Source organism: Festucalex cinctus, chromosome 12 (genome assembly GCF_051991245.1).
Source record: "Festucalex cinctus isolate MCC-2025b chromosome 12, RoL_Fcin_1.0, whole genome shotgun sequence".
NCBI lineage: Eukaryota > Metazoa > Chordata > Actinopteri > Syngnathiformes > Syngnathidae > Festucalex > Festucalex cinctus.
In genome coordinates, this window is record NC_135422.1 from 1670115 (window position 1) to 1695950 (window position 25836).

The window sequence follows — 25836 nt, forward strand, 5'->3', positions numbered from 1 at the left end:
CAGTATTCCTTCAGGTGGATGACTGCTGGGAAGGGGCAGTGTCGTTCTTTCAACAACTATCTTGAGGTCAATCTCACTGTGCAAATTAGCAAAGCTTTGGGGATTTCTGGCTTTGCATTCCATAATGCTGCAGAGACCGAGTGCCTCGCAAAGCCTGACTGCAGCAAATTCCAAACAATGAAACTTCACTTGCCCTCCTGACTCACTTGTCACTCAGTCAGAGCAGTCCACCGTTTTTGGGCCAGAGTGGTTAAGACACACTCAACTCACCGAGCAATTTGAGACAGTCCACACCTTTGGAAACATGTCAAATGAATGACATGGCCCACAGCAATTCATGGAATGGGACTGATATGATAAGCATATGTAAAAAAATGTATCCCCATTTTGCAAAGCTTACAGAAATCCAGCATTGCAAGCCTCGTGAAAGTCGTGACTGTTAATTGAATTTTTCTGGTGGATGAAAGCTCATTATGATTCTTATTCTGGTTCAGCTAGAACTCAGAACGGCTTACATTATTAAGCAGCAACTTTGACTTAAATTCGCTGTCTGCATAAACTATTTTTGTTACATTTAGTTTACGTTGACTTAAGCAAACTTATAAATGGCAGCTGAAGTTTGTTTGGCATCAAGCACCACTGAAAAGACTCACAGGCCTCCTCACCCCAGCAAATGTTGCCATTGTCCCAACATGAACAGCGTTATTCACACAATTTCATGCAATACCAATTGGTAGCAATTTACAGTAATTGTGAGCTCTCACATTATGGAAGAAAAAAAAACTATCAACGGAGTGAAAAAGAAAAGATAACATCGCAGATTTTTCCTGTCTTGCTCTAGTGCGAGTTATTTGCCAGCTTCCGACGTCGTATGAGAGACACAACGGTGACGTCCTGACAACAATTCACACCTTGAACAATGTCCCACTTTGGCAAGTTCTGTGCAAAACGCACAGGGAGCCAATTTGAAGATCATATTTAGGATGGTGATGCATAGCATGAAACATTACAAATCCGTAACGCTGTTCTTTTATGTGGAACTGATGTTAAAGACATCTTGTTCCTCACTAGTGTGCGTATAATTTGTGGCCGAACCTCATCAAGGCTGTGAAAAGTCTCGGCTAAATCTTACATATATAATGAACGCAGAGATGCCAACCCTTGTAACACCTCTCGTGAAAATTCTGGAAATGCTGTTAGGAGTATTTTGAAAAACCTTTTGTGTCTCAGCCAAAACACACACCAGCAGAAAGGCCAAACTTTTTTACGAGATTTTCTTTCTTCTAGTTTCGAGTGAGACAATATTAACAGCTTATTTTTCCATTTCACTTTTGAGTATTCAATATGTCTTGGCACTTTCGATTTCTAGATCTAATTTAACTGGTTAGCTGGATCATTACAAGGAATTTTATTGTTCAATTTCACCCAATGTTGGCTTGAGTGCGATGCAAAGACTGAGGGTTGGAGCCGGCAAACGGCGGCGCACCTTTTCGACTTCAAGCTACTTACGAGCTGCAGCTAATGTGGATAAACATGGTAAAAGTTGGCTTTGCATCCAAAATCTACTCAGCAAGTGACTCATTGCACGGAAAAAGCTAATAACGTAATCACCAAGATGAAGAGAAGATAGGGGAGAAAGCCTGGAAGACATGCTAACTGATAAGCTATCAAAATGCAGTGGCAAAACACCAAATTAACTGCTTTGTGTACTACAGTGCACTTGTCAACACTTAATCGGAAGGTACATAATTTCATCAGCAGCCCAGTTCTGGTACAAACAAACATTAATACAGTACACCCAATATAATACTGGAAGAAGACGTCACTTCTCCAAATCCTTGAGAAAGTATACAGATCTGTCATTATTGTGCAGGAATATAATTTACTATCATGCCTCGAGTCCCGAGAGAAAACAGCTGAAAAACACATGGCTGCCAGAAAAAAAAAAAAAAAAAAAAAAAAAAGTCTGGGGGAAAAACATCAGCATTTCCTGGTCCAAATGTCTTGTAGAAAAGTGTTTGGCAAAAAGCCTGAGCGCAACGGTTCCAAGTTTTTTTTGGTTTTTAAACAGGGGATTAAAGATATTGTCAGACACCTCAATTTGGATGACTCAATAGTCTCATTGATCATAATTGCACAGTATGTAGCCCATATTCAATCCATAGTTGCATCCCATCACCAAAACTTACAGTTACTTACTGCCTAACCAACCCGACATTCTATCAGCATAATTGAGAAATGAATGTGGATTTACCAGACTGTATTTCCTTTAAGGGTTATGCACGGCATTCACTGTTGACAAGATGCGAACTGGCTGTTAAAAACGGATAACGAATACATTTTTGGATTGGATTACTCGATTTCAGTCGTGGCAGTGCTAGTACACGCCAATATTGTTTCAAAGAAGCGAATATTTGGCTTGGTAAAGTGCTTTGGACAACATATGGTGCAAATAAAGTGCCATATAAAGCCGCTTCATTTTATATACTGTACCATGAATCATTTTTGGGGCTATGACGTGTTTTTCAGCAAAAGTATAATTACAAACCTATTTGAATTGATTCAGAATTTAGAAGTTAAATGGTGGACGAATATGCGAACGTCCTTCTTGCGCGGCAGCCACTCAGTCCGTGGCGATGCAAAAACACGCTCGACTGTGGACACTTGACAGCTGCATTCTATCAGCTTCTAATTCTTGGCAGATCTGCTTTTGGGTTGCTCTCGGTTGACTCTGCACCCTCCTGACCAGTTTTCTCTCAGCAGCAGGCGACAGCTTGCATTTTCTTCCTGATCATGGCGGTGATAAACAGTGCCATGCGCTTTATACTTGCGAATAATTGCTCGCACTGCTGGTCTTGGGACCTGCAGATGCTTTGAAACGGCTCCAAGCAACGTTCCTGACTTGTTCAAGTCAATGAATTCCTTTTTTCAGATCAGCTTTGACACTGCTGAGCTTGTTTGAATGTCCATTGTTGCATTTGTGGGCATCCAATGAGTCCTACCGTATTTCAAATTGGCCTCAGAGAAGTCGAAGTCACTCATAATCACACACAAGAAGTTAAGAGGCGCTGGTATGAAGCTCATTTCATTGACAAACTTTCCACGTCACCACAATTGCTAATTCATGCTGCTCTATGTATATTTTTTGACCCAGCAGATTAGGTCAATTTTCCTGTTAACCAATAATAAAGTCACAAAAGAACCAAACTTTATGGGTGTGTTTTGTGACAAACAAGTATCTGTTCCAATCACTCGATCAGAGAAAAACTTGCGTTGTAGAAATCACTGGTAACTCAAGGGAAGTCATGACATTTATGTTCTTTACAAGTGTATGTCATCATGTCACGATACTAAAAGCAGCACATCTGTTAAAAAGTCAGGTTGAGTTCCATTTGTGCAGTTCTAGCACCCTCTAGTGGCTAGTTTTTAGTGCAGTTTAATTTTCACAAGGCATGTTTTGGCCCTTCCATTTTTAAAATCCACGTTAATGGTCAGATGAAGGGGATCGTAATATGCTTGTGAACAAAGTTAAGGAAGCAACCCACCTCGAGCGTTATTTTGCCGTGAATGTCTCTGATTCTTTAATCGGCGATTGCTTGTAGACATTACTAGCGGGTATGAAAAACACAAATGTGCATGTTCACGCCACTGTGCGACAGCAACGCACACGCCATCTCGTTGAGAGCATGTTAGCTTAGCATCACAAACTCACGTGAACTAGATGGCGAAAAATAAACACCGCAGATTGTTTATCTTGGCCAAACAATACGCGACCGCTTCAGCATTAACCAACCACCGTCTGTTTTATTTGTTTTTTTTTTCCCCGAGCTGCTTATATGTCCTGATCGCGTGTCTTTAGCCTCTGCATACTCTTAACTCTTTTACTGCCACACGTTATCGAAACGTTATCATTCACGTCATCCTTGAAAACATTCTATTTCATCAGTTTTTGTCATGTTTCGTTGTAATTTGGCAGACCATTGAAGAGATACAATGCTGCCATCTGGTGGCTATAGTTAGTGAGTGTTTTTGATTCTACAACCCATTGACCAGGCAGCGCTGCACTTAAATGTTGCACTGCCCATTGATAAAAAAAACAAACAAACAAAAAAAAAAAACGTAGTTGACGTCATTTAACGTTTATGGCGACATACATCGTGATTTTATTAATCGTGATTAAACGTTTTTGGCGGTCAAAGAGTTAACTTTACGGCAACAGTTTTCCTGCACAATTTGCAAACGATTGTTTTCTTCTTGTTGTTGTTGTTTTTTTAGCATTATATCTGACCTGTTGTAGCAAAACAGCCTCCACACGACGAAGCTCACTCCCACTTTGCCGAAGACGCCACAAAACTTGCTGCGGCTCTTGCGAGCCTCACACGCTCCTGCATTGGTTTTTTTAATGCAGCAGCGAACGACGCGTGTCCGAATTGACACGAAGACGTATAATGTTATGCATTACATCATGGCGACAATTTTGCGATATTTCACATTTTTATCACCCGCAAAAATACACAGGTAACATCGCAGACGATATGATATGGAACACGCCTAGTGGGCTGATTGTTTATATGTATTGCTGTCACGTGCAATATTGCGTTTTTTCTTTTTCTTTTTTTTGCAAAAAAAACAAAAACAAAGTATGAGCTCATTTTTTACAATATTGTGACCTTTATATATATATATATATATATATATATATATATATATATTAGGGGTGTTAAAAAAAAATCGATTCGGCGATATATCGCGATACTACATCTCGCGATTCTCGAATCGATTCAATAATCGGCAGAATCGATTTTTTTTTTTTGTTTTTTTTTTTTTTTAGGATTCACACCTTGAGCATGGAAGAATGTTATATGAACGGAACATTAAGCCTTAATATTTTATTTTAATGCTGTTCAAACATGAAACAGATTACAACCTCTATAAGACTGAAATTTCAGATAAATAAATAATACATTTTCATATAAATCTTACACTCTACAAGCTTACTGATTAGTATTTTCTAAATTTGAATGAAAAAAAATCGCAACAATTGACTTATAAATTCGGATCGGGATTAATCGGTATCGAATCGAATCGTGACCTGTGAATCGTGATACGAATCGAATCGTCAGGTACTAGGCAATTCACACCCCTAATATATATATATATATATAAATCGTGATGTTTGGATATCATTACATCCCTATTCAAAAGTGGAGCTTGATCACATACATACATGCATTATTTGCATTGAATACCCCGAAATATGTTTGAGTTTTTTCTTTGTTATTTCCCCTGCAGAGGGTCAGCTGTGCGTGAATGGACTATCAGGCATCCAGGTAGGTATTCATGTCCTGACCTGACGACAGACGGAGGCAAGTGGCTCTGACTGACTTCAAAGCTTGCAAAGCATGAAAGCATTCAGGAAACGACAGCGTGCGGTTGTGTCGTATCAACCCTGCAACTAATTTAGACATCCTGCTCCAACACCTAAACAATACTCTCGTTGCGGTGGCAAAGGATGGGAGTTGGTGAGGTGTGGGGGTGCGTCTGCTCTGCTCTGGTCTGGGCCAAGAGTTGACTGCAAGGCTGTCATGGGGCCACCCCAGATGTTAAAGGGCACAAGGCCATTTTCCGCTGCTGTGGTTCAAGCTGACTCAGATGCCCCTTTGTGCTCCCGTTTCCTGGCCGAACGCAACTATTAATAGGTCAGCGCATTGACGGCTAGATCACTAGTGCCAATTTCACACAAAGGCGGCAATGTATTTGAGGAGTTGCCTTGATTGGCGGCCGGATTGCCTCGAGTGTGAAAAAAAGGGAGCTTATTCAGCTGAGCCTGAAGTACACTCAGTCAGAAAGGGGTTCGGTTGGAGTCAAAGGACAATATACACAAATGACATTGAAAGTGACTTTTTTGTACTTTTCCAGGGTCTAAAACGTTCCAGGTGAGGAGGTCAAGAGTGCACAAGTAGTTCTTTTGTGGGTACCATTCCAATTCTATTTCATTAGCAGTAAAAATGGTCAGAAAAAGCAGTCCTGTGTGAATGAGCACGCTCTCTCTCTCTCTCAAAATGTCATCTATAAGAACAGTACTTGACTTGTCCGGGGCCTAAAGAGTTCAGGTACATTTCCAAGGTGATGCTATCTATACTAATGGACGCTGTAGAAGTAGTTTCATGATATTAAAAGGTCATTGTTTTTGGTTTAAGGCCCAAAAGAATTAGGATAGTGTGGCCGGCAAAAGCAAATCATGTGCGTCAACTTTGTGCTTTTTGCTACTTTGTAAATTACCTACATTTGACATGACAACTTAGCATTTTTTTTGTTATCAATCCCAACAATAGTTTAACTTCTTTTTTGACACACTTCTGATTTCAAAAATAGTTATCCATTTTTTTTTGTTTATGTTAGAAAAGGTGGTCATTTTTATTTATATCGGTTCACAATCAGAACATCAACCATCAAATATTTTTAGAATTGTTCTGTCAAGCATTCCATCGATTAATCGGATAAAATTTTACATTGCATCTAACAAGTGCAAAAAAACGACTTTTTCCGCAGATTAACCAATTAATGTTGTTTAACAATTTGATGCTGTACTCCCCAACCTTTCCGAAATATATTCAGTTACTGGTTTGATCATTATTCATTTCCAAAATAAAAGCAGATGTCTGCAAATGTCTTCTTTTGATTAAACACAAAAGAAAATCAGTCTGCATTCATGATGGACTGGAAATCAGAGAATAGTTCCTGTGGAGAAGCTGAAATCAGAGGATTTGGACAATTAAGTTACACAAAGGGCCGTTTCTGATGTATCCTTCTCTCAAAGTGTATCGTGCAGTTAGGAGGAGGCTACAATAAGGTACAATCCAGGTTTCCTAAACAATATAAGGTATGGTCGTGAAAAAAACAGTAAACGTGACCATGTTCCCATTTTAAAGTGTCAAGAAAGCAGCTCCATTGAGTTTTTACACCCCAATGACAAGCTACTGCAACTGTGAAGTTACAATCGGATTTTTAATTCTTAAGAATACACAAAATTCTCTGGACGTCCAGCAGACATTCACAAATGTTTCACGATTAGCAAGAACAGTATTGATTTTCCCAATCATAGAGTATTGGCCATAACAGAAGCAACGCAGCCAAAAATGTAATAAAAAGCCAACCACTCCATACCAATCTCAATTACACAATGTGTCCTCAAACAAGAGTTCTTCTCAACTTGCAAATTCAAGCAGCCTGCAGAAGCGCGATGAAAATGTTGCCGCTGGAACCCCCACTGACTGACTTTCACACTCGACTTTGTTGTTCATGGGACGCCCCTTCACCAGCTGTGTGACCCCCAAAAGCTTTGACCCTTAACCCCTCCAGCCAACACGCCAAGCAAAACTCGCCGGCAGGTGTTGGCGGAAAACTTCCTGGGACACATTGCAAGAAATGCCACCACATTGGAAATCAATTGTGCGCAACGTTAAACAGTGGTCGAGAAAGTTTTCTTCAACCCTTTAACAAAAAAAACAATAAAGTTCACCACGAGGCTTCAAATGTCGGGGGAGAGGAAACGCTTCTGTTAGCATGCCCAGTCTTTGCTATCATGTTCCCGTTTGAGTGAAAGGAAAAAAAAAGAAAATCGTCTGCTACTTACAGAATGGTGGTCTGCGGAGAGACAGCTGGTACCGTTTCCAGATTCAGATGCATACATCGCACAGTGGTTCGGAAACATAAACAGCGACTGGGACAAGAGCGAACCGGCTGAGGTTCGCTGGCGAGCAAAAGCCAAGCCCCGACGAGCAGGAGACGCGGAGAGACGAGCTGGGCAGCCCGCAGCGCCATTGCTAGCTGTGAGCCGAGCGAGCGCCGAGATCCGCACGCGCACGCGCACGCGCACAATCTTCAGCCACCACCGACGCTCGCGCGCAAACGCGTGCACGCGCGGGGCGAGACTGTCAAGCAGTGCAGTTGCTTATTGACCAACCATCTTATCTACAAGTACACTTAGTGGTTCGCAAACTTTTGCACAACCTCAAAAACATTCACCGCCATGACGACAAAATCGGCCTGCCTGAGCCGCCGTAGCAATAATGGCAGCGATTTTGTTCCTAAAAAGAATATTTTATTTTAGTTCTTAAAATAGTTTCCACATTAATGTATCAATTTCGGTTATTAAAATTTACTTCAAACGTATTGTAGCTACTCGAAATTGAATTTCCTGCGTTCAGTATAGACTACTTTAAATGTAAAGTCCAAAATCAGCTGGAATAGGCTCATCAAAACCTAATGAGAATAAGTGCTATGAAAAGAAATAGATTGATAAAGAAAAAGAGAGGCCCAATGCACGAGTTGTCGTTGAGAACATTCCCCACTTCCCTTCCAGTGTGACGTCACGTTTAAGTGCGCCCCTTGCGGTGAAAGGGTGTCAATGCGAGTGAATTGGAAAACAATCAATGTGACCGAGGAAAATCGGTCAAATAGTTGATAAATCGGCGAGCAATGCTATATGGGGAACTTATGCGCGGCCGACGGATGCTCGAATGGCTCTAAAAGAGGCTTTAACATGTTGTACTTATGGCGAGTATATTTATATTTTTCGCAGGCCCAATGTTGCACCTTAAATTTCCTAATGTTTCTCTCATCTGAAATATAAAGCTGACATCTGTTCAAATTGGAACCATCAATTGGGCTCCAATACTTCCTATTGTGTGCAATGCATATCAGGACAAACATTACAGTACAAACAAGAAATGATTTACTGTGCAAAGTATGTATAAAGTGCAAAAGCCTTTCGTCTCGCGCGAACAGTAATCACGTTCGCATTGTTTGTTTTTCATCCTGTTTTTGAATTTCAGATCTCAATGAAGCACAGGAAACATCTGTGTACTTGTATGGAGGCGACTCATCCAATTGTTGTTCATTACAATGCAGATTCAAAGAAACATGTTTTTGTTACAAATTGTTGGAGTCACAGGCAACGAGGTGTCACCAAACATTTGACTTTATATGTTTGCAAACGATTAGGCTGCTTTTACAACTTGAATGATTGATGTAACTTTCAAATTTACATATATACCATTTCATTTGTTGCTGTGGCGCCATTTTCTTTGATCAAGTCCATAGCCTACAGGGACATTTTAGAGCACAACATGCTTCCGCTGCCTGTGAGGTTTTTTTTTTTTTTGAGGCAATGATTTTATTTTCCAGGATATGACACCTGCCGACAAAGCCAGAACTACCAATTACCTGCTTTAATGCTCATGGAATGAATGACACCATTTCATTGGCCAGCAAATTCACCTGAGTTGAACCCCATTGAAAGTTGATGCTGTATTTTCAAGAGGAAGATGAGGGAACAGAAATCATCAAAAGGCCGATGTGATCAAAGCATCTTGGGCAGCAATATCACCTAAACTGTGTCACTTTTTAGAAGACCAACATTTCTGTGTTTGACATCCTTTTTTTGGTGAGCCCCAAAAAATATTCTATTTTTGTGAAACACTGCTTTTTTGTTGACGTGTTTTTCTGCCATAATCTTCTTGAAACAATTTGAAATATTTCACTTTGTATGTGAGCTAATGCAACATTCAAATTTCACTTTTTAGGGAAAAAAAAAAAAAAAAGTTGATATAAATGTAATTTTCCTCGATATTCTAATGATCTGACGAGCATCATATTGTGTTACGTAACATGAGTTTGCTCCGAAAAACTGCCAGTTGCACGTCAGGAGGGTCCCTTGTGGAGCAGTGCATATCGTATGCGCTGTCTGACACCTGCTGGCGAATTGATGTACTGTACTTTACAATGCACATGCCCGAACACACACAAAGTTGATTTTCTTCAGAAAATAAGAGCAATTCCTGAGAATGAGAACAGAGCCCCCATACTTGTACAATTCATACTTTTAAAAACACACGGGTGATGTCATCTTAAGGCGACAGCAAGTGGCAAAATCAGTTTTTAAAGATATTCATTGTACATGAAAAATAATGATCTATGACTTCATGTCGGTGGGAATTAAAGAGTTAATTACAGACAAAATATGTTGAAAATTGCTTAATGGTTCAAATATCCCTTGAAAGCCCTTGAGCAACTGTGATGTCATTTTCAGTGGACAGCAAGTGGCAAAATGGCCGCCCCGATACGGATAAAAACGGGTGGCATTTGCTTGCTTAATTCATATCCCACAAATGCGATATTAATCAAAATGCTGACAGTTTTGACAATACGAAACAAAAAGGACACGAGGCTATTTACAGGCCTCTGGCAACACATTTTTCTTTATTCGAGTAAGATGTGTCAACATCCAGCATGACAAAAATTGTACAAAGTTCACAATTTATAAATGAAATATCACAGCAACTTGTGATCTCACACATTTATAGCAAAATTAAAATGTCAACAAATCCATGCTGTGTCGTACAAAAATAAATCAAACTTCAGTTCCACAGAGAGCACAATAGTTTATACAAAATCCAGTCTTTGTTCATGGTCACTGAAACCCATCTCAAAATTAAACGGTGCAAATAAAGGAATAAAATCTGATGATTTCACAATCTATTATTATTATTTATTTTTTTTAAAAGGAAAAGTCATCATTCGAAATATGTTGCAACCATTTTGAGTTCCCTATAGATAAGTCACAGATAACTCTTCAGATTTGTTATTTACGTACCAACGTCAGATGAGCAGTTTGTGCTTTAATAATCCCTTTTTTTCCATTTGGATTGATAATGACAATTTAAAAAAAAAAAAAAAAAAAACTGGTACTAGCAATTACTCTACTGAAGCGTCACTATATTGGCAAAAAAAAGAAGAAGCTGCAGACACAATGGCGTGGAAAAAATGCCGTTAATGGATGACGCGCAGGGGCGAGTCCTGCAAGTTGGTTGGCTGCGGACAAGGCAAATTCTGATGACCGCTCACAAGTAGAACCACAGAATGGAAGAGGTGCAATACAGTCACGCCGGGTGTGTGATGCTGGATTGTATCACCCAATCAAAAGGTCTCGTTTCAACAGGCCGTTGTTGTCTTCTGCTTTTTTCTTCTTCTTCTTCTTCTTCTTTTTTAAACCTTATATTGATTGATTACGTAATTCCTTTGTACAGTGATTAGATATAAAGTGCTGCTGGGGGATAACTTCATCTTCCTAAAACATAGCAAAAAATGAACATTGATCATGTTTTTACAATAGCCTTACAGTACAACTGCTATGGTTATAGTCATCCTCTTCCCTGTTCTTCCTTTTCTTTTTTTTTTCCCCCCTCGGTGGTACTTATTTAAAATCCACACGGTGGCTCCGAGCCGTTTGTTGCTCCAATCGTGCGCCAAAGAGGTCACCTGGAAAAATTGCACGTCGCCATACGTTTAATATCTTCAAGGGCAAGTGCAAATAGTCGACTGGCACGTACGTGGGGACAGTCACCCTGTAAAAGTCCCGCTGTCCATAAATACTCTTTTTACAAAAGCCGCCTTCTCGTCTCTCGGGTACTTTGCTTTTTTTTTTTTTTTTTTTTTAGTTCGGTACCGACATCAGAACATGGAAACGAAGGTGTCCCTGTGCAAAATATTACAGAAAAAAAAAAAAAAAAAAAAGTGGAACTCACGTTTCACTTTGACGACTCGACAATCAGATTCCTCCTTACATTATTTTAAAAAACTTTTTGTATTAAAAGATTTATATAAAAAAATCACTATTTTACACAACTATATTAAAAAGATTTTGTGTTTTGCCCCACTTTGTTTATAAACAAGAAATTGCATATGCCCTATATTTTGTCCATTTGCAGATTGTATCACCTAACTACAATAAACAAGTGATTAACTTTTGATATTGCTCGTTATTATTTGATTCTAAGCAACACAATTTGGATTTCATAGGAGGATATGAATGATATCTGGAGCTCGCCGTTTTTTTTACAGTTTTGAGATGCGCGTGTGCGTACATGGCGCGACACGTATCTTATTTTTTCCGAGAATGAATTTGGTCTCCTAAATATTACGGGATGTCCACCATCGGGTTTCCGTGTAATGATGTTTTACAATATAACCGCTCATACATACATTCATACAAACGTCCGGTCAGTTTCCCCCTTCCAGATTCATTTACAGCACCGATTACAAATTCCCCCACTTCAGCTACACTTTTTTTGTTTTGTTTTTTTAGAATGAAAGAAAACTTCTTCTTTTTTTTTCCAAGCATTGTCAAAAATAAAGTCATTTAGCAAGCCAGCTCTTGCCCTTGAACACTCCACAAGCAACACAGAAAAACAAAACAAGAAAAATCGAAAAACACCCGTTGAGGTGAAAAATCATTTGTTGTTTTTGTCCTTTTTTATATCACTGTCCAGCTCAGTTTTTTTTCCTTTTCATCTAAAATGCTCCGTGGTCAAGCAATACAAAGAAAACTCATGTTCCATTCGTATGGGCTTGCTGTTCAGTCGTATACACTAAAATGTGCATATGTGAGCAGCTAGAAACGTTACATGACGCCGTCAGCTCAATATGAAAACGTACAAAATGTCCTCAAAAACTATGTTGCTGTTTATGCTTTTGTGTTCTTCCTCCAAATCAAGCCCCTCCCCCTCCCCGCCCCCCAAAATGTCTTATGTCTCTTGCTCTAAACATAATACCTCTCTTTTTCTTAAGTATTGGTAATATTTAACACTGTACATTATATATGCAACTGCTCCGCACCAAAGAAATGGAACCTCTTGACGATTCCGAGCCGCGTCCGGCCCGCATCTCGACCGCAACAGGAGTTTACACTTGGATCCCTTGGACCGCCTGCTTGATGTTGTCCAACAAGGCTTTGTTTTCCGGACCGTGGTACTGGTCTTGGTACATGTCCGTTAAGGAAGTGACGTAGGCGTCAAAGTTTTGTTCGATGGGCTCCTGGGGGGGTCCGGAAACACGACATGAAATATGATTCATGCCACAGGTGGTCAATTCTGGATTTGATTTTTCCACTTTATGGGAGTTAAAAAAAAAAAAAGACTTACTTGCTGGTGGAGCTGTAAGCAGCTGTTAGTCCGAAGAAGAGGTTCTTTGTGTGCCAGCGGTTTCTGTGGAAATAAGGAACATACAGGCTCTTACATGTTTTTATTTCCTTAACATTTACTGCAATTGTATTGTTGCTTCAAATATGTATTTACTGTAAATATTTGTTCGTATGCAAGAGGAAAAGTAAAAGAATAATTTGCTTAACTCTTTGACTGCCAAACGTGATAAAAAAAAACCCCCAACAACCTCAACATTGCCAACCGATTTCGAGCGTTTTCACTCATCTTTCAAGGCAAACAAAATATTGTGTTTACATCATCCTTGAAAACGTTCAATTTCATCATATCGGTCATGTTTCATTGTAATTTCATATACTGTGAGCCCATTGAAAAAAAAAAAAGATACAATGCTACCATCTGCTGGCAATAGTTAGTGGGTGTTTTTGATTCCACAACCCATTGAGCATGCAGTGCTGCACAAGACGTTGCACTGCCCATTGAGAGAGAAAAACAAAACGTAGTAAACGTCAATTAACGTTTATGGCGGCATTCATTAGGATTTTAGCATACGTCATTAAACGATTTTGGCGGTCAAAGTGTTAATAAGATGACAGCTGGTTTTTGTTAGCTCAACCACTTCTATTTATGTGTTTATTTTTGACTTGTAATTTTGAATTTTGTGTTACCTTTATATTTGTGAGAGTGTCTTAATTGTCTGACACCTCCTCGTTTCCTATTTTGTCATCACCTGAGATTATTGGTTGCTATGAATGTATTTCAAAATCTATTTTATTTTTATTTTTTGCGCTAATTGAATGTTCAAGACATTCAAGATTTTGAACTTGAGTTAAGGTCGATTTTCAGACCGGAAAAGATGTCAATGAAACACATGAACTTGTGTTCTCTTTGTATTTTTGCACTTTTCAGATTACATTTACAGTACTAATTATTAGGGATGTAACGATATCCAAACATTGTGATACAATATCACGATATGAAGGTCACGATATGATAATTATCACAATATTGTGGGTAGGTTGGCGATACAAAAAAGGTCACGGTATTATAAAAACAATGAGCTCATAAAAAAAAAAAAAGATGATATTGTGCTTTTGTTAATGCATATAAACAACCTACAATCTCTAATAAGACTTAATATGAGGCACTTCTTTGCTAAAGGGCCAAAACATGTCTTATGGAAATTAAACTGCACTAAAAAAAAAACTAGCCATCAGAGGGTGCTAAAACTGCACAAATGGAAATCAACCTGACTTGTTTAATACATGTGCTGCTTTTAATATCGTGACACGGCGACGACGATATATTGTGGCAGTTTTAATGTCGCGATTATCACGATATTGCCGTTACCGTTACATCCCTACTAATTATAAACTTCATTTTAAAGTACATTTGGTAAATTCCAAGCGAAATCATACAGTCAAATAAACATTAAAATGAAATAATTGGCCAGAAAATGTCGACAGAGACAATATTCATGTTGCTGAAACGTGATTTTGTTGCATGCAACCAATGGACATACTTGTTTTGTTTTGTAAATGTAACTCCAACAAACATAACACGAATACACGATTGCAAACATTGACACAATCAAGCCTCTCTGCAATGACTGTTAACTGCGACGGTCTGGCTCGCTCCTTGGGGGCCCTTACCATATGGGGGAGCTGCGCATTAGCTAAACTGTTAACCAGTGACTGGCTGAGGTTGGCCAGCTCATGCAGGAGAGAGTCATTTTGCTGTTCAATCACCTTGTTTTCCTCCTCCATGGACTTCAAGTTGGACTCCATGGTGGTGATCTGAGGAGAGGAGAGGAGAGTTACAGTCACGACTCGCGTTTCCCGCTCGCTCGCTCGCTCAGGAGAAACGTCAACACGTTCAACACGTTACCTGAGTTCTGAGTTTGATCATGTCCGCTTCCACTTGTGAATTTGAGTCACTTAAGTCTTTGATTTCTTCATCCAGATGTTTGAGCTCGTCTTCGTGATCCAAGCCTGCAGGGCAGCGAGTCACGTCAGCAAAGGTCGAAATATGAAGCGGCCTTCAAATTTTTCATTGGGATCGTTAAAACGCCGCAGCGATGAATTATGAAGGAACGTTATGAGACACAATCTTCAACCGCTGTGAAATATTTGACATGGCTCATTTTAGTCAATTAAAGGAAGAAAGAATCTGGGACCACGTTGGATTATGATCTTCTCTCATCGTTTATGAGCATCTAAAATTCGACAAAGGCTAAAAGTTAAGCGTCAGCGCGATAACGTCGCTCAGTTAATCAACGTTTGGTTTATGTGCGGGCTACTTCTGATATGATGTCACTACTGTCTGTCGTTATTTACAACCAACACATTTTGAGGGTCCTTATTGTGAATGTAAAGCCTGGTTCACACGGCAGGAGAATCGGCACGATTTTAGCCCTCGAATTTCCCCTCCCGACAATCGTAATTCACAGATAATCCTGCCGTGTGTGTTGTCACCACACAAAATCCCGAAATCGGCGCTCGGAAGGACCCCCGACTTGAAATCGGGCGTATCCAACATGTTGGATTTTTTTGGCCCGACTTCGCTCCGCGCAGCCGATTGACGGCGACGCGGCAGCCAATCAGAAAGCCGGTGGGGAATCCAAAATCAAAACAGCAGCAGAAAGTCCGTGCTCGCGCTATTACACTCTTTTTATTTTTTTACAATTATTATTATTATTATTATTATTATTATTATTATTATTTTATACACGCACACAGATTCTCCACAAATAAACGTGGTCTCCGGGTGGGACGCCAACCCGCACCGCCAGCACCGAGCCGAGGTCAAGCCATGTCTCGCCAGTGCCCATTTACACTCCTTTATTAACTCATTTACAGCCAATCCAATAAAAAAAAATGGAACTTTGACGTCTTTAGCCGTCAATGGCAGCGAATGAGTTAAACAAGACCTTTTTTTTTTTTGATGCCGCTTTTTCAGCTGAAAACCAGGATCCACTCATGTTGACGACTCGGAAGCCACGTTTAATCTCGAGAAGTTTCGCGAGACTTCCCATCACATTCTTGAACGGACTCGGCTTGCGTGGGGTGCGTCGATTGCGCAGCGTGGCTGCACACCACGCGCTAGGGGTGTGAATTGCCCTAGTACCTGACGATTCGATCCGTTTCACGATTCATAGGTCACGATTCGATTAATCCCGATATGAATTTACAAGTCGATTGTTGCGTTTTGTTTTGTTTTCTCTCAAATTTTGAAAATTTTCCATCAAAAATGGATGTTAAAAAATCGATTCGGCTGCCTATTGAATCGATTCGAGAATTGTGTGCTTCAGTATCCCGATATATTGGCGAATCGATTTTTTTTTTTAACACCCCTACCACGCTCGGTACGTTCAAAACTGGAACTCCCGTGATTTTTGTCAAAGATCGGAAATCGTCCGACAATTTTCAAATCTTGCCGTAGCGAACCAGGCTTAAGTCGTGCTCGCAGGTACCGTTGCTGCTGCGCTGCTGCTTAATTGTGAGCATGTCCACTCCCGAGAGTCTGGCCTTCCGCATAGCCGAGGTGGCGCGTGGACAGCCGGACAGACTGCGAAAATAAATGACAATTAACTTAACGCAGGCTTGCTTGGTGCAACTTGCGACTTAACACGATAAACTGCGACGTCCGCGCAATAAAGTGAGTGAATCGGTACCTCCGGTGCGTGAGGAAACTGCCGCTGACGTGACCCGAGCCGTCGCAGCCCGGCGTGGGGCAGGACATTCCCTCCGTCTTGCCGGACTTCCACGTGAATTGGATGCCGTTTAGGTAGCCGTCTTTTTGTCTCTTGGCAGCTATGGGGCATCCTGACGCACTTCTGTGGGATGCATACTTTCCTGTCACATGACCCTGACCATCACAACCGGGAACGGGACACCTGCCGGGTCAAAAGTCAAACATGCAAGAAGGGACATATGCTAATAGTCGGATTCATCTGCATTTGTTTCATCATCTTTATATTGATGACAGGAGGCTCATTTGTTTGCACATGATGTTGATCCAGCGGGTTTTGTCCAACTCAAGGCCCACGGGCCAGATCCGGACCGTCACCTCATTTTACGTAAGCCCGATAAAGCAAATTATGTGCGTCCATTTTGTGTTTCTTGCTAAAATATCAAATCCTCGAGATACTGCAAGCATTTTTGTTTACCAATTCCCCGCTCAAAATAAATGTCATTTAACTGGCTTCCGATTTCAAAACTAGCTATTTATTATTTTGTTGGGTAAATATAATAAGAGGCGATCATACATTTTAGTCAGTCAGTCTTCTAGTTATGAATATCCGACTTGTGAATGGTCGCAGATACGAACAAACACTCAGAAGTTCATATTTTTGAGTGCGTGCCACAAATACATTTCGGTACTCAGTTCGACATGTGACACACTTGCAATGTCGCTTACAGTAATACAAAAAAATAAAAAAATAAAGTAAAAACTAATGATGGTGGTATATACTAGTGGAAGTGATAATACTGTATAAAAATGTTATGTAACATATATATTTTTAAATTATAGTGTTCCCTCGTTTATCGTGGGTGTTACGTTCCATAAACTACCCGCGATAAATCCGCGTTATTATATATTTATTTATTTTTTAAATTATCGTTAATTATATAGTTTTTAGTTCATTATATGTTTTTTTTTCATTTTAGTATTATTTTTACTTTATTATAAATGCTTTTTCATTCATTATATAAGTTCTTTTTTTATTTATATTCATTTTTTTTCCCCATTAAAAGTATGTTGTTGTTTTTTTTAATTTACTTATACAGCAAAGTATATATTTTTATTTATTATATGTTTTTTTTGTTTCGGTATGATTTTTAGTTTATTATAAATGCGTTTTCATTCATCATATATGTTGTTTTTCCATTTAAATTCATTTTCCTACTAAAATTATTATTTTTTTTAAATCTACATATACAACACAGTATGTATTTTTTTCATTTATTCTAAATCAGTGGTGTCCAAACTATGGCCTGGGGGGCCATTTGTGGCCCGCCAACCATTTTTCAGTGGCCCGTGGCATATGATTAAAACAAAACTATTTGTACAGTTGGTGGAGACTATCACTACTAGTATTTAATTCATTTTAGATTTTCTATGAAAAGGTACAATTGAACTAGTTACAAGAAAAATGGGAACATTTATCTTCCCAACACTGAGGTGAACAGTTGGTAATTCATTTTTAGACGCAAACATATTTTTCTCCGAATTGTGAACCTATTAGATTAATTAATTAACTGCTTTAAAAAGGTTGTTTAAAATATTTATCTCATTTTCAAACTAAATGAAATATATAAACAATAGACAAAAGTGAGCAACTCAGAGTGAGTTTTCCCCCCCCAAATATTTACATTTATTGCAACTACAATAAGTGTCTACGAGATGATATTTAGTTAAATCATTATGACACTAAATGATTATGCTGAAGCCTTTACACATACTGTTTTAATTAAAGAAAACAGATATTGACATTTTTTTTCAACAGGGGAATTAAAGTAATTAAAGTGTGATGGTAATTTTTTTTTTTTTTTGAATCCTTCTTGTTTGATTCTTTCTCGGGGGCCACTCCCATGACAATATTCAAACTTTCATTTTTATACTTCAAGGATACCCTTTTAAACAGGAAAGTTGTTGATGTGCATTTTGGTGATTAACACTTTAATTTGACACCCAAGACAAGTTTTTTCATGTCTTCAAACATATCCAATATCTACCTGTCTGTTACAATCTGTGAAATATTCGCTTTCTTGTGCAAAAACAGAAAGAGACTAATTATGCACCGTCTTCATATGGGACGTTTGTCTCATGCAAAGCAGGTGACGCTTGATATGCATAATTAAAAGGCTACAAAAATAATGAAAGAAGATTTCTTTGCAGAGGTAATTGTCATCTCATCATTTGCATGTTCTGCCTCATGAGTAGGGATGGAACGATATCCAAACATCACCATACGATATTATCACCTTTTGAAGGTCACGATACGATAATTATCACGATATTGTGGGCGGGTTCGCGATATTTAAGAAAGATCACAATATTGTAAAAAAAAAAAAAAAAAAGCACAATATTGTGCTTTTGTACAGAGCAGCAATGCATATAAACCACCTACAATCTCTAATAACAATATTGAGGCACTTATTTGCTAATGCAAGCACACATTGATCCCTTCACAAGCAAAATTCATCTGACAATTAGCGTAGATTTTAAACATAGAAGGCCAAAACATCCCTCATGAAAATTAAATTGCACTAATAAACTATCCACTAGAGGGTGCTACAACTGCACAAATGGAAATCAACCTGACTTTTTTTTTTTTTTTTTAACAGATGTGTTCCTTTTAAATATTGTGAACATGACTGCCACAATATTGTCGTCGTTTTAATATCCTGATATTGCCCTCATTTTGACATCTCTACTCATAAGTACAGTACACGTTTCACAGCGCACCTGCATACAATTCTATCCATTTTCTATAGCGCCTGACCTCACACTGGACTGGTCGCCGGCCAATAGCTGAGCACGTATCGACAAATGAGCGTCCACACGAACAATTTTGAGCCTTTATTTAACCGATTGGAACCTGGAAGGAGGTTGAAGTACTCAGGGAAAACCCTCATAAGCACTAAGACAACATGAAAAACTCCACACAAGAAGGTTGGAGTGGCAATTCGAACCCCGAACCTCAGAATTGTGAGTCAGACGTGACAACCACTAGTTCACTGTGCTGCCACCTTTATAATGTTCTTAACTCATTCACTCGCCGCCATTTTCACATTTCGCAATCCCGTTCGCTCCCGGCTGCTTTACTGGATTTTGACTGATTTTGCAAGAATATTGTGTTCTATTGCTATAAAAGCATGGAACCTATCAAAAGAAAGATTAAAGTCACTTCTTTCATCAGAAAAAAAAAAAGTATGTTTCTATCTGTTTCCATTTTGCAGCAATTAGCATTAGAAGAGAGCTAAGTTTCATCCGTTTTCACAAATCTATTCAAAATTGTAAGTAATTGAACTTTTTTTCTAGATGGCCCTGGTTGATCTCCTTTGCTCTGCTGCCACCTGCTGGCCGTTTGTGTAATAACTACCATTTCTGCAACCGTTCTTTGCAGCTGAGAGGCTGCATCAAAGCCTTCTGTATGCTCTAGCATAAAAAAACAAAACAAAACAACGTATAAATACGTCTTTGGGACACTTAAGACATTTAAAATAGAACGTATTTACACGTTATTGGGAGCAAATGAGTTAAATATATGATGGCAACCATATTCATATACTTTAATGCCAACCATTCTAGCCGTCACCCGCCGGCAAACATTTACTTTGTGTTGTTTGTGTTCTGCACCACGAGAGAAATCAATTTGGCGGCAGGAGTGCGGCCCAAGAAGCCCACTGAGGGATTTAGGTAACGTCCAATCAATCGCTCCCTCTCTCTGCTTGCCAATCACTCTCTTCTCTTCTCTCCAGCTGGTTGTGCAGGAGCGCCTTAAACACGGCACCGTCTTCAGCTCGCCAAACTGCAACTCACTCTCATCGCGGTAGGAAAATTCTCCTTGCACACGTGTACATGCAAAATCATGATGTAATGGAGTGGTTATTTTATTATTTTCGTTTTCATTCGGGACCTTCACTTTTATATCAGTCTTGGATTTTCTTGTGATAGTTTGTTGATTTCCTTTTGACTTTAGTTTTTGAAATTCAGCGAGCTTGATTTATTTATTTTGAAAATGAATAGTTTTAGTTCACTATTTGTTAGTTTTATGAATATTTTCTGAGTGCAAGATTTTCCATACAGTCATACAGTAATACCAAAATAAATTCATTAAAACTAAAGAGCTGAAAACTCATGCATGAAACTAATTGACAAAGATGAAAATGAAGAATATTTGTTGGTTTTGAGTTAGTTTTGTAAATGTAAAATATAATTTCAATTAGTTTCCATTATTATTTCCTACGTTTTTTAAAATATTTTATTTTTTTCTTTCATTTTAGAGACTTTGCTAGTTTTCCTGAACTATAACCACCTTGATATGTATCGATCTAAATTCATCTTTTGTGCTACCTGATTGGCTCTTGGTCTTCCTTGTTCTCTTTACTGTGGATGATCTTGATCCCACTTTTCCTGGCCCGTGGACACCCTGAGAGGCTGCAGGTAAATTGTTGTGGCAAAACCAAAGACAATCAAGCATGAATATGACACCTGTTGGAAGAGTGCAGTCAGCTGATGTATTTCTGGCGTCGCGTACCTTCTGTGAGAGGCGTAGTTGCCAGTGATATGTCCCGAACCATCGCACCCTGGTGTCGGGCACCTGGGGCAGAAAACACAAAAAGGGCTCAGGGCCTGGCATCATCTCATTACAAAAAAATAAATAAGTACATTTCACAATTTCATAATATTTTTGATTTTCTTATTAACTCATTCACTCGCCGCCATTTTCACATTTCGCAATCCCGTTCGCTCCCGGCTGTTTTACTGGATTTTAACTGATTTTGCAAGGCCCACAGAATATTGTGTTCAATTACTATAAAAGCATGGAACCTACCAAAAGAAAGATTAAAGTCTCTTCTTTCATCAGGAAAAAAAAGTATGTTTCTATCTGTTTCCGTTTTGCAGCAGTTAGCATTAGAAGAGAGCTAAGTTTCATCAGTTTTCACAAATCTTTTCAAAATTCAAAGTAATTTAGCTTTTTTTTTTCTACATGGCCTTGGTTGTGTAATAACTACCATTTCTGCAACCGTTCTTTGCAGTTGAGAGGCTGCATCAAAGCCTTCTGTATGCTCTAGCATAAAAAAAACAAAACAAAACCAAAAAACGTATAAATACGTCTTTGGGACACTTAAGACATAAAAAAACGTATTTACACGTTATTGGGAGTAAATGAGTTAATACAAATACAACAACAATGTAAACAACTTTAAAAAAAAAAAAAAAGGTCAGGCAATTCCCTGCTGGGATGTCACGTCAAGGAAACAGTTAATATATTGATTATAGCAGTTAGCAAAGAGACTCACTGAATCTCCTTCAATTTACGATTTACTTTCAAATCAGGAGAAATAAGACCAACTTTGTCGCCCCGTTTGTCTTATTTGAAACCAGACCAAAGCGAGAAGTGTAAAATCACACAAAGTCATCTCACGCCTTACTTGAGCTCTTGCGCGTTGTTGGCCAGCATACTCCGAATACTTTTATCGGCTAATGGACAACCTGAGAGACTGAGAAATACACGCTGACATTAGCGACACAACAATGAGGAGAAAAGCCCGAGAAACACAAAATTCGAAATTCACAAGAACAAATAGTTGAGAAAGCAAAACAGTCACGAATGAGGATGTGTCGCTCCATTGGCGTACATATTTTCAAAGATCTGATTGACTTGATGAGAAAAGTGACATGAGGACAGCGTACCTTCCTGACTGCTATCATTCAACTACTTCAAGTTTGGGTCACGCCCGTGAGGTCGAGTGTCTGTTTTGAACTGATGTAACCGGCGTCTAGTTTCAACTGGTCTTAAGCTATGTGATGTCAAGAATCTTTCATCTTCTTTAATCTGGTCAACAGCCAATCAGATGATTTCATGTCAGTCCTGTTACCCACATGTCTTAGAACACGACGCACTGTCTGTGATTCGTTTCATGGTTGGGATACCCGAGATCATTTCGATTCGACAAATTAGGTGAGACTGAAAGAACCAAATAGAGAAACTACAAGGACGCTTCATTGTGTTTTGAGTTTTGAACTTAGTAAAAAATTATTACTCTGACTCAGTGTGGACTAAAGGATATAAATCTAATGAATGAAAAAAAAAAATGAAAATGATTGAATGGCGTTTAGATGGAGGTGTGTACAAGCGTGGGCTGACTCTTACGTTATCAGGTCCTTCTTACTCTCCTTGCATTGGGCGTACTTGGGCTTGGGACTGGGCATGTTTACGTCTGTGGTGTAGGCGCGGTCTTCCAGTAGGTCTTGGAAGGGGTCCAGGTCGTCCTGCTGGACACGAAAGGAGATGCAGAAAAGAGAGGAAGAGATTCTGTCATACAAAAAACGACTTGTCCATGACTTTATCACAATCCTACAACACCTCCCTGATGTGTTATATGAGGAACCTTGGTTAACCACCACTTACATATTATTATTATTATTATTATTAGACAACTATTCACCCTCTCATTCACAGTCTTGAATCAGGGTCTTCCCAGTGACAGTCTAAAATAAAAAAAAAAACACTTGAGATGAGCTAGCTGCTTCTTAAAAGGAAATAGCTGAATTTAAAAAGTATGCTAGCAGCATAATAACATTTGTTCATCATGCTAGTTTCTGGGAAAATATATCATCCTAAAAAAAAAATAAAAAAAAATTGGGGCCACTTATGCCCCCAAATAATAGATAGCAAGAAAACAAACACACACACACACTCACAAAAAAAAATCGGAGTGTAGCAAATCCAGAGTTAAATTTGTGGGAGTTAATTTTAACCCCCAACGTGTAATTGTAATGTCCAGGGTGGGTGTTATTTCACAGAGTTGATCATCTAGAGTTAGATTAATTTAACAGTGTGAGATTAACTCCGCCTTGCACCTTCACTTTTCACATTTTCCTCCTCATCCTCATCATCTTGTTTGCAGTGAAACGATGGCATTCGTAATCGTCAAAATGACGTACGTTTGACCAAAAATGATTTGCAACGCCCAACAGGTGTGGTTGTGGGTGGATATTGTGGGTACGGCTGATGACAGAATACTGAGGATCAATTGCAGCCAGGACAAACTTTTTAGGAGTCCATTTTTTAAGGGGGTCTGAGAGGAGTTACACGTTTACTCCTGTCGTGTTTATTTAACGCTGCTTAGTGAGTTCAAATGTACTCGCTCCCACTGTTAACTATTCAATCATTTTAAGTTCTATAAACTAAATAAATTAAAAAAAGGGTTCAGATCAACTCTGTTGGGAGTCGGTTCAGCACATTTTGGTGTGTACTATTTAAAAAAAAAAAAAAAAAGCAAAGGTTCAATGTCACATGGCAAAAGTCATAGTTCTAAGATTTGGGTTCAATTGAAATTGTGATAAATTGAATGTAGTTGCTGGTCTATATGTGGCCTGCAATTGACTGTTGATATCAGTCCAGTGCGGGTTTCCTTCTGCCCAACGTCAGCTGCTCCAGCTCAACCTTGACCTAAATGAGTGCAAGTGGTATAGAAAATGGATGGATAGTGGCTCAATGTGGATGTTGATGGATGTTGCTATTGTGCCTAACCTTGCAATCAGAATAGAAAGATCTTCTTTGTGAGCTTCACTGCATGTACAGGTAGGTATTGATTTTTCTCCCCTTTTTTTTCCTTCTTCTTCAGAACAATTGAGGGAGTTGCCTGTGCTGGTTCTTGTAATGCACAATTCAGCCGCTAGATGGGAATGCCGTGTCGTCTCACCATTAAAAAAAAAAGAAAAAAAAAGCCATGCTTTGTCTGCAGTGTGTGCACTGTGCAACCGGGGCACGACGGCAGTTGATGCAATTCCCTTTCCAATTCTTTTCCCCTTCCATGCCCGCAGTGTAAGTACAGTATGGCTTACGAACAGACAGGTCCAGAAATTGCCCCAAATGATTCCGGTATGCCGAAACTGTGAGTGTGTGAGGCTGGCTGGATCATGCAGGCTTCTTCTAATTAAAAGACAGGAAGCAAAAAAAAAAAAAAAAAAAAAAGTAGGCTAGCTTTGGATCGCACTCAAACATAGACATATACACGCACGCAGACAAAGCGTATGGGGTGGGGGCTGGTGCAGGGGGTGGGTGGGAGGTTTGTGGGGGGGCTGAGAGAGAGAGAGAGAGAGAGAGAGAGAGAGAGAGAGAGAGAGCGAGAGAGAGCGAGAGACTGTACATTGGGGCGTCTGTGCACATCGACAGATGCACCCAGCAGTGGTGCATTGATTTCCAGCAGTTCTTTGATGAGATGAGCTATTCCGCCTCCCTCCCAAGGTGCTACTTTGCATAATTCATCTCCGAGAAGAGCAAAATGTGAAAAAAAAAAGGAAAAAAAAAAGGTAGCATGATGTGGGGAACATGACACAAACAGAGGAGAAACCTCAACGCATCTTAGCGCTGACCTCAATTCACTGCGTTGGGAATCATTTTTAAATATGACTTTTTTCGAGCGTTTCCAAATATGACGGTGAGTTGGAAGACAGGAGGCGAGAGACCCAGAAGACGTTCGAACGGCCATGCAAATGTTTGACAATGTGGAATATAACTGTACATATGGAAGGAGGGTTTAAGCTCAGACAGTTTGAAGCATTTGCATCATCAATCTGTGCTGTCCAAAAAGCACCTCCATCCCACAAAAATATCACTGTAATGCTATAATTTACTGAATGTGTCATTACTCTTCATTGCAGCCATTTCAACCTCATTGAGTTCATTTTTTTTTTTTTTTTTTTTCAGATATAAATCCACACAATGAGGCAATAAGACATGAAAATACACTATACAGACCTAGCATTTATTGTATTTTTTTGAATGTGTAGCGTTTGTGAGGTTCTGAGATGCGTTGATGTTGATGAGCTTTCCGGTTCTTCCATACCAAACTCATCCAACCATAACTATATGGCTCTTGTTTTGTTTTGTCATGTTGTTGATGAATTAATCAATGAGGACTGAGGATATTCAATATACAGACACGTCTGTACGTTGAATGTTTAGTATCATATAAAAAACAAAGCATTCCTTTGCAATATATTATTTTTTTATGTGACAGAAATTATTTTTTATTATTTATTATAAATTATATAATAATGAAATTATTAATATGTATGTATTTATTTATCTCTT

At 39.1% G+C, this 25836-nt stretch overlaps 2 protein-coding genes across 14 annotated transcripts in view; both read right to left on the reverse strand.

Annotated features, from left to right (window-relative positions):
- pxdn (peroxidasin) overlaps window positions 1-8057 on the reverse strand; it is a 45465-nt gene extending 37408 nt beyond the window's left edge. For both annotated transcript variants that reach the window (XM_077539194.1, XM_077539193.1), the window contains exon 1: window positions 7637-8057. In XM_077539194.1, coding sequence (XP_077395320.1) covers window positions 7637-7824 — 188 coding nt within the window. In that variant the 5' untranslated portion in view covers window positions 7825-8057. The remainder of the gene's footprint in view (window positions 1-7636) is intronic.
- A 2177-nt stretch (window positions 8058-10234) lies between these two features.
- The window catches only part of myt1lb (myelin transcription factor 1-like, b), a 131566-nt gene continuing 115964 nt past the window's right edge, over window positions 10235-25836 (reverse strand). For 7 of the 12 annotated variants that reach the window (XM_077537939.1, XM_077537945.1, XM_077537947.1 and 4 more), the window contains 10 exons: window positions 22888-23009; window positions 22166-22234; window positions 21268-21330; window positions 21084-21167; window positions 16675-16896; window positions 16474-16568; window positions 14889-14992; window positions 14654-14797; window positions 12984-13046; window positions 10235-12876 (listed from right to left, as the gene is read on the reverse strand). In XM_077537939.1, coding sequence (XP_077394065.1) covers window positions 12745-12876; window positions 12984-13046; window positions 14654-14797; window positions 14889-14992; window positions 16474-16568; window positions 16675-16896; window positions 21084-21167; window positions 21268-21330; window positions 22166-22234; window positions 22888-23009 — 1098 coding nt within the window. In that variant the 3' untranslated portion in view covers window positions 10235-12744. The remainder of the gene's footprint in view (window positions 12877-12983; window positions 13047-14653; window positions 14798-14888; window positions 14993-16473; window positions 16569-16674; window positions 16897-21083; window positions 21168-21267; window positions 21331-22165; window positions 22235-22887; window positions 23010-25836) is intronic. The other 5 variants (XM_077537948.1, XM_077537938.1, XM_077537949.1 and 2 more) reach the window with 3 other exon arrangements.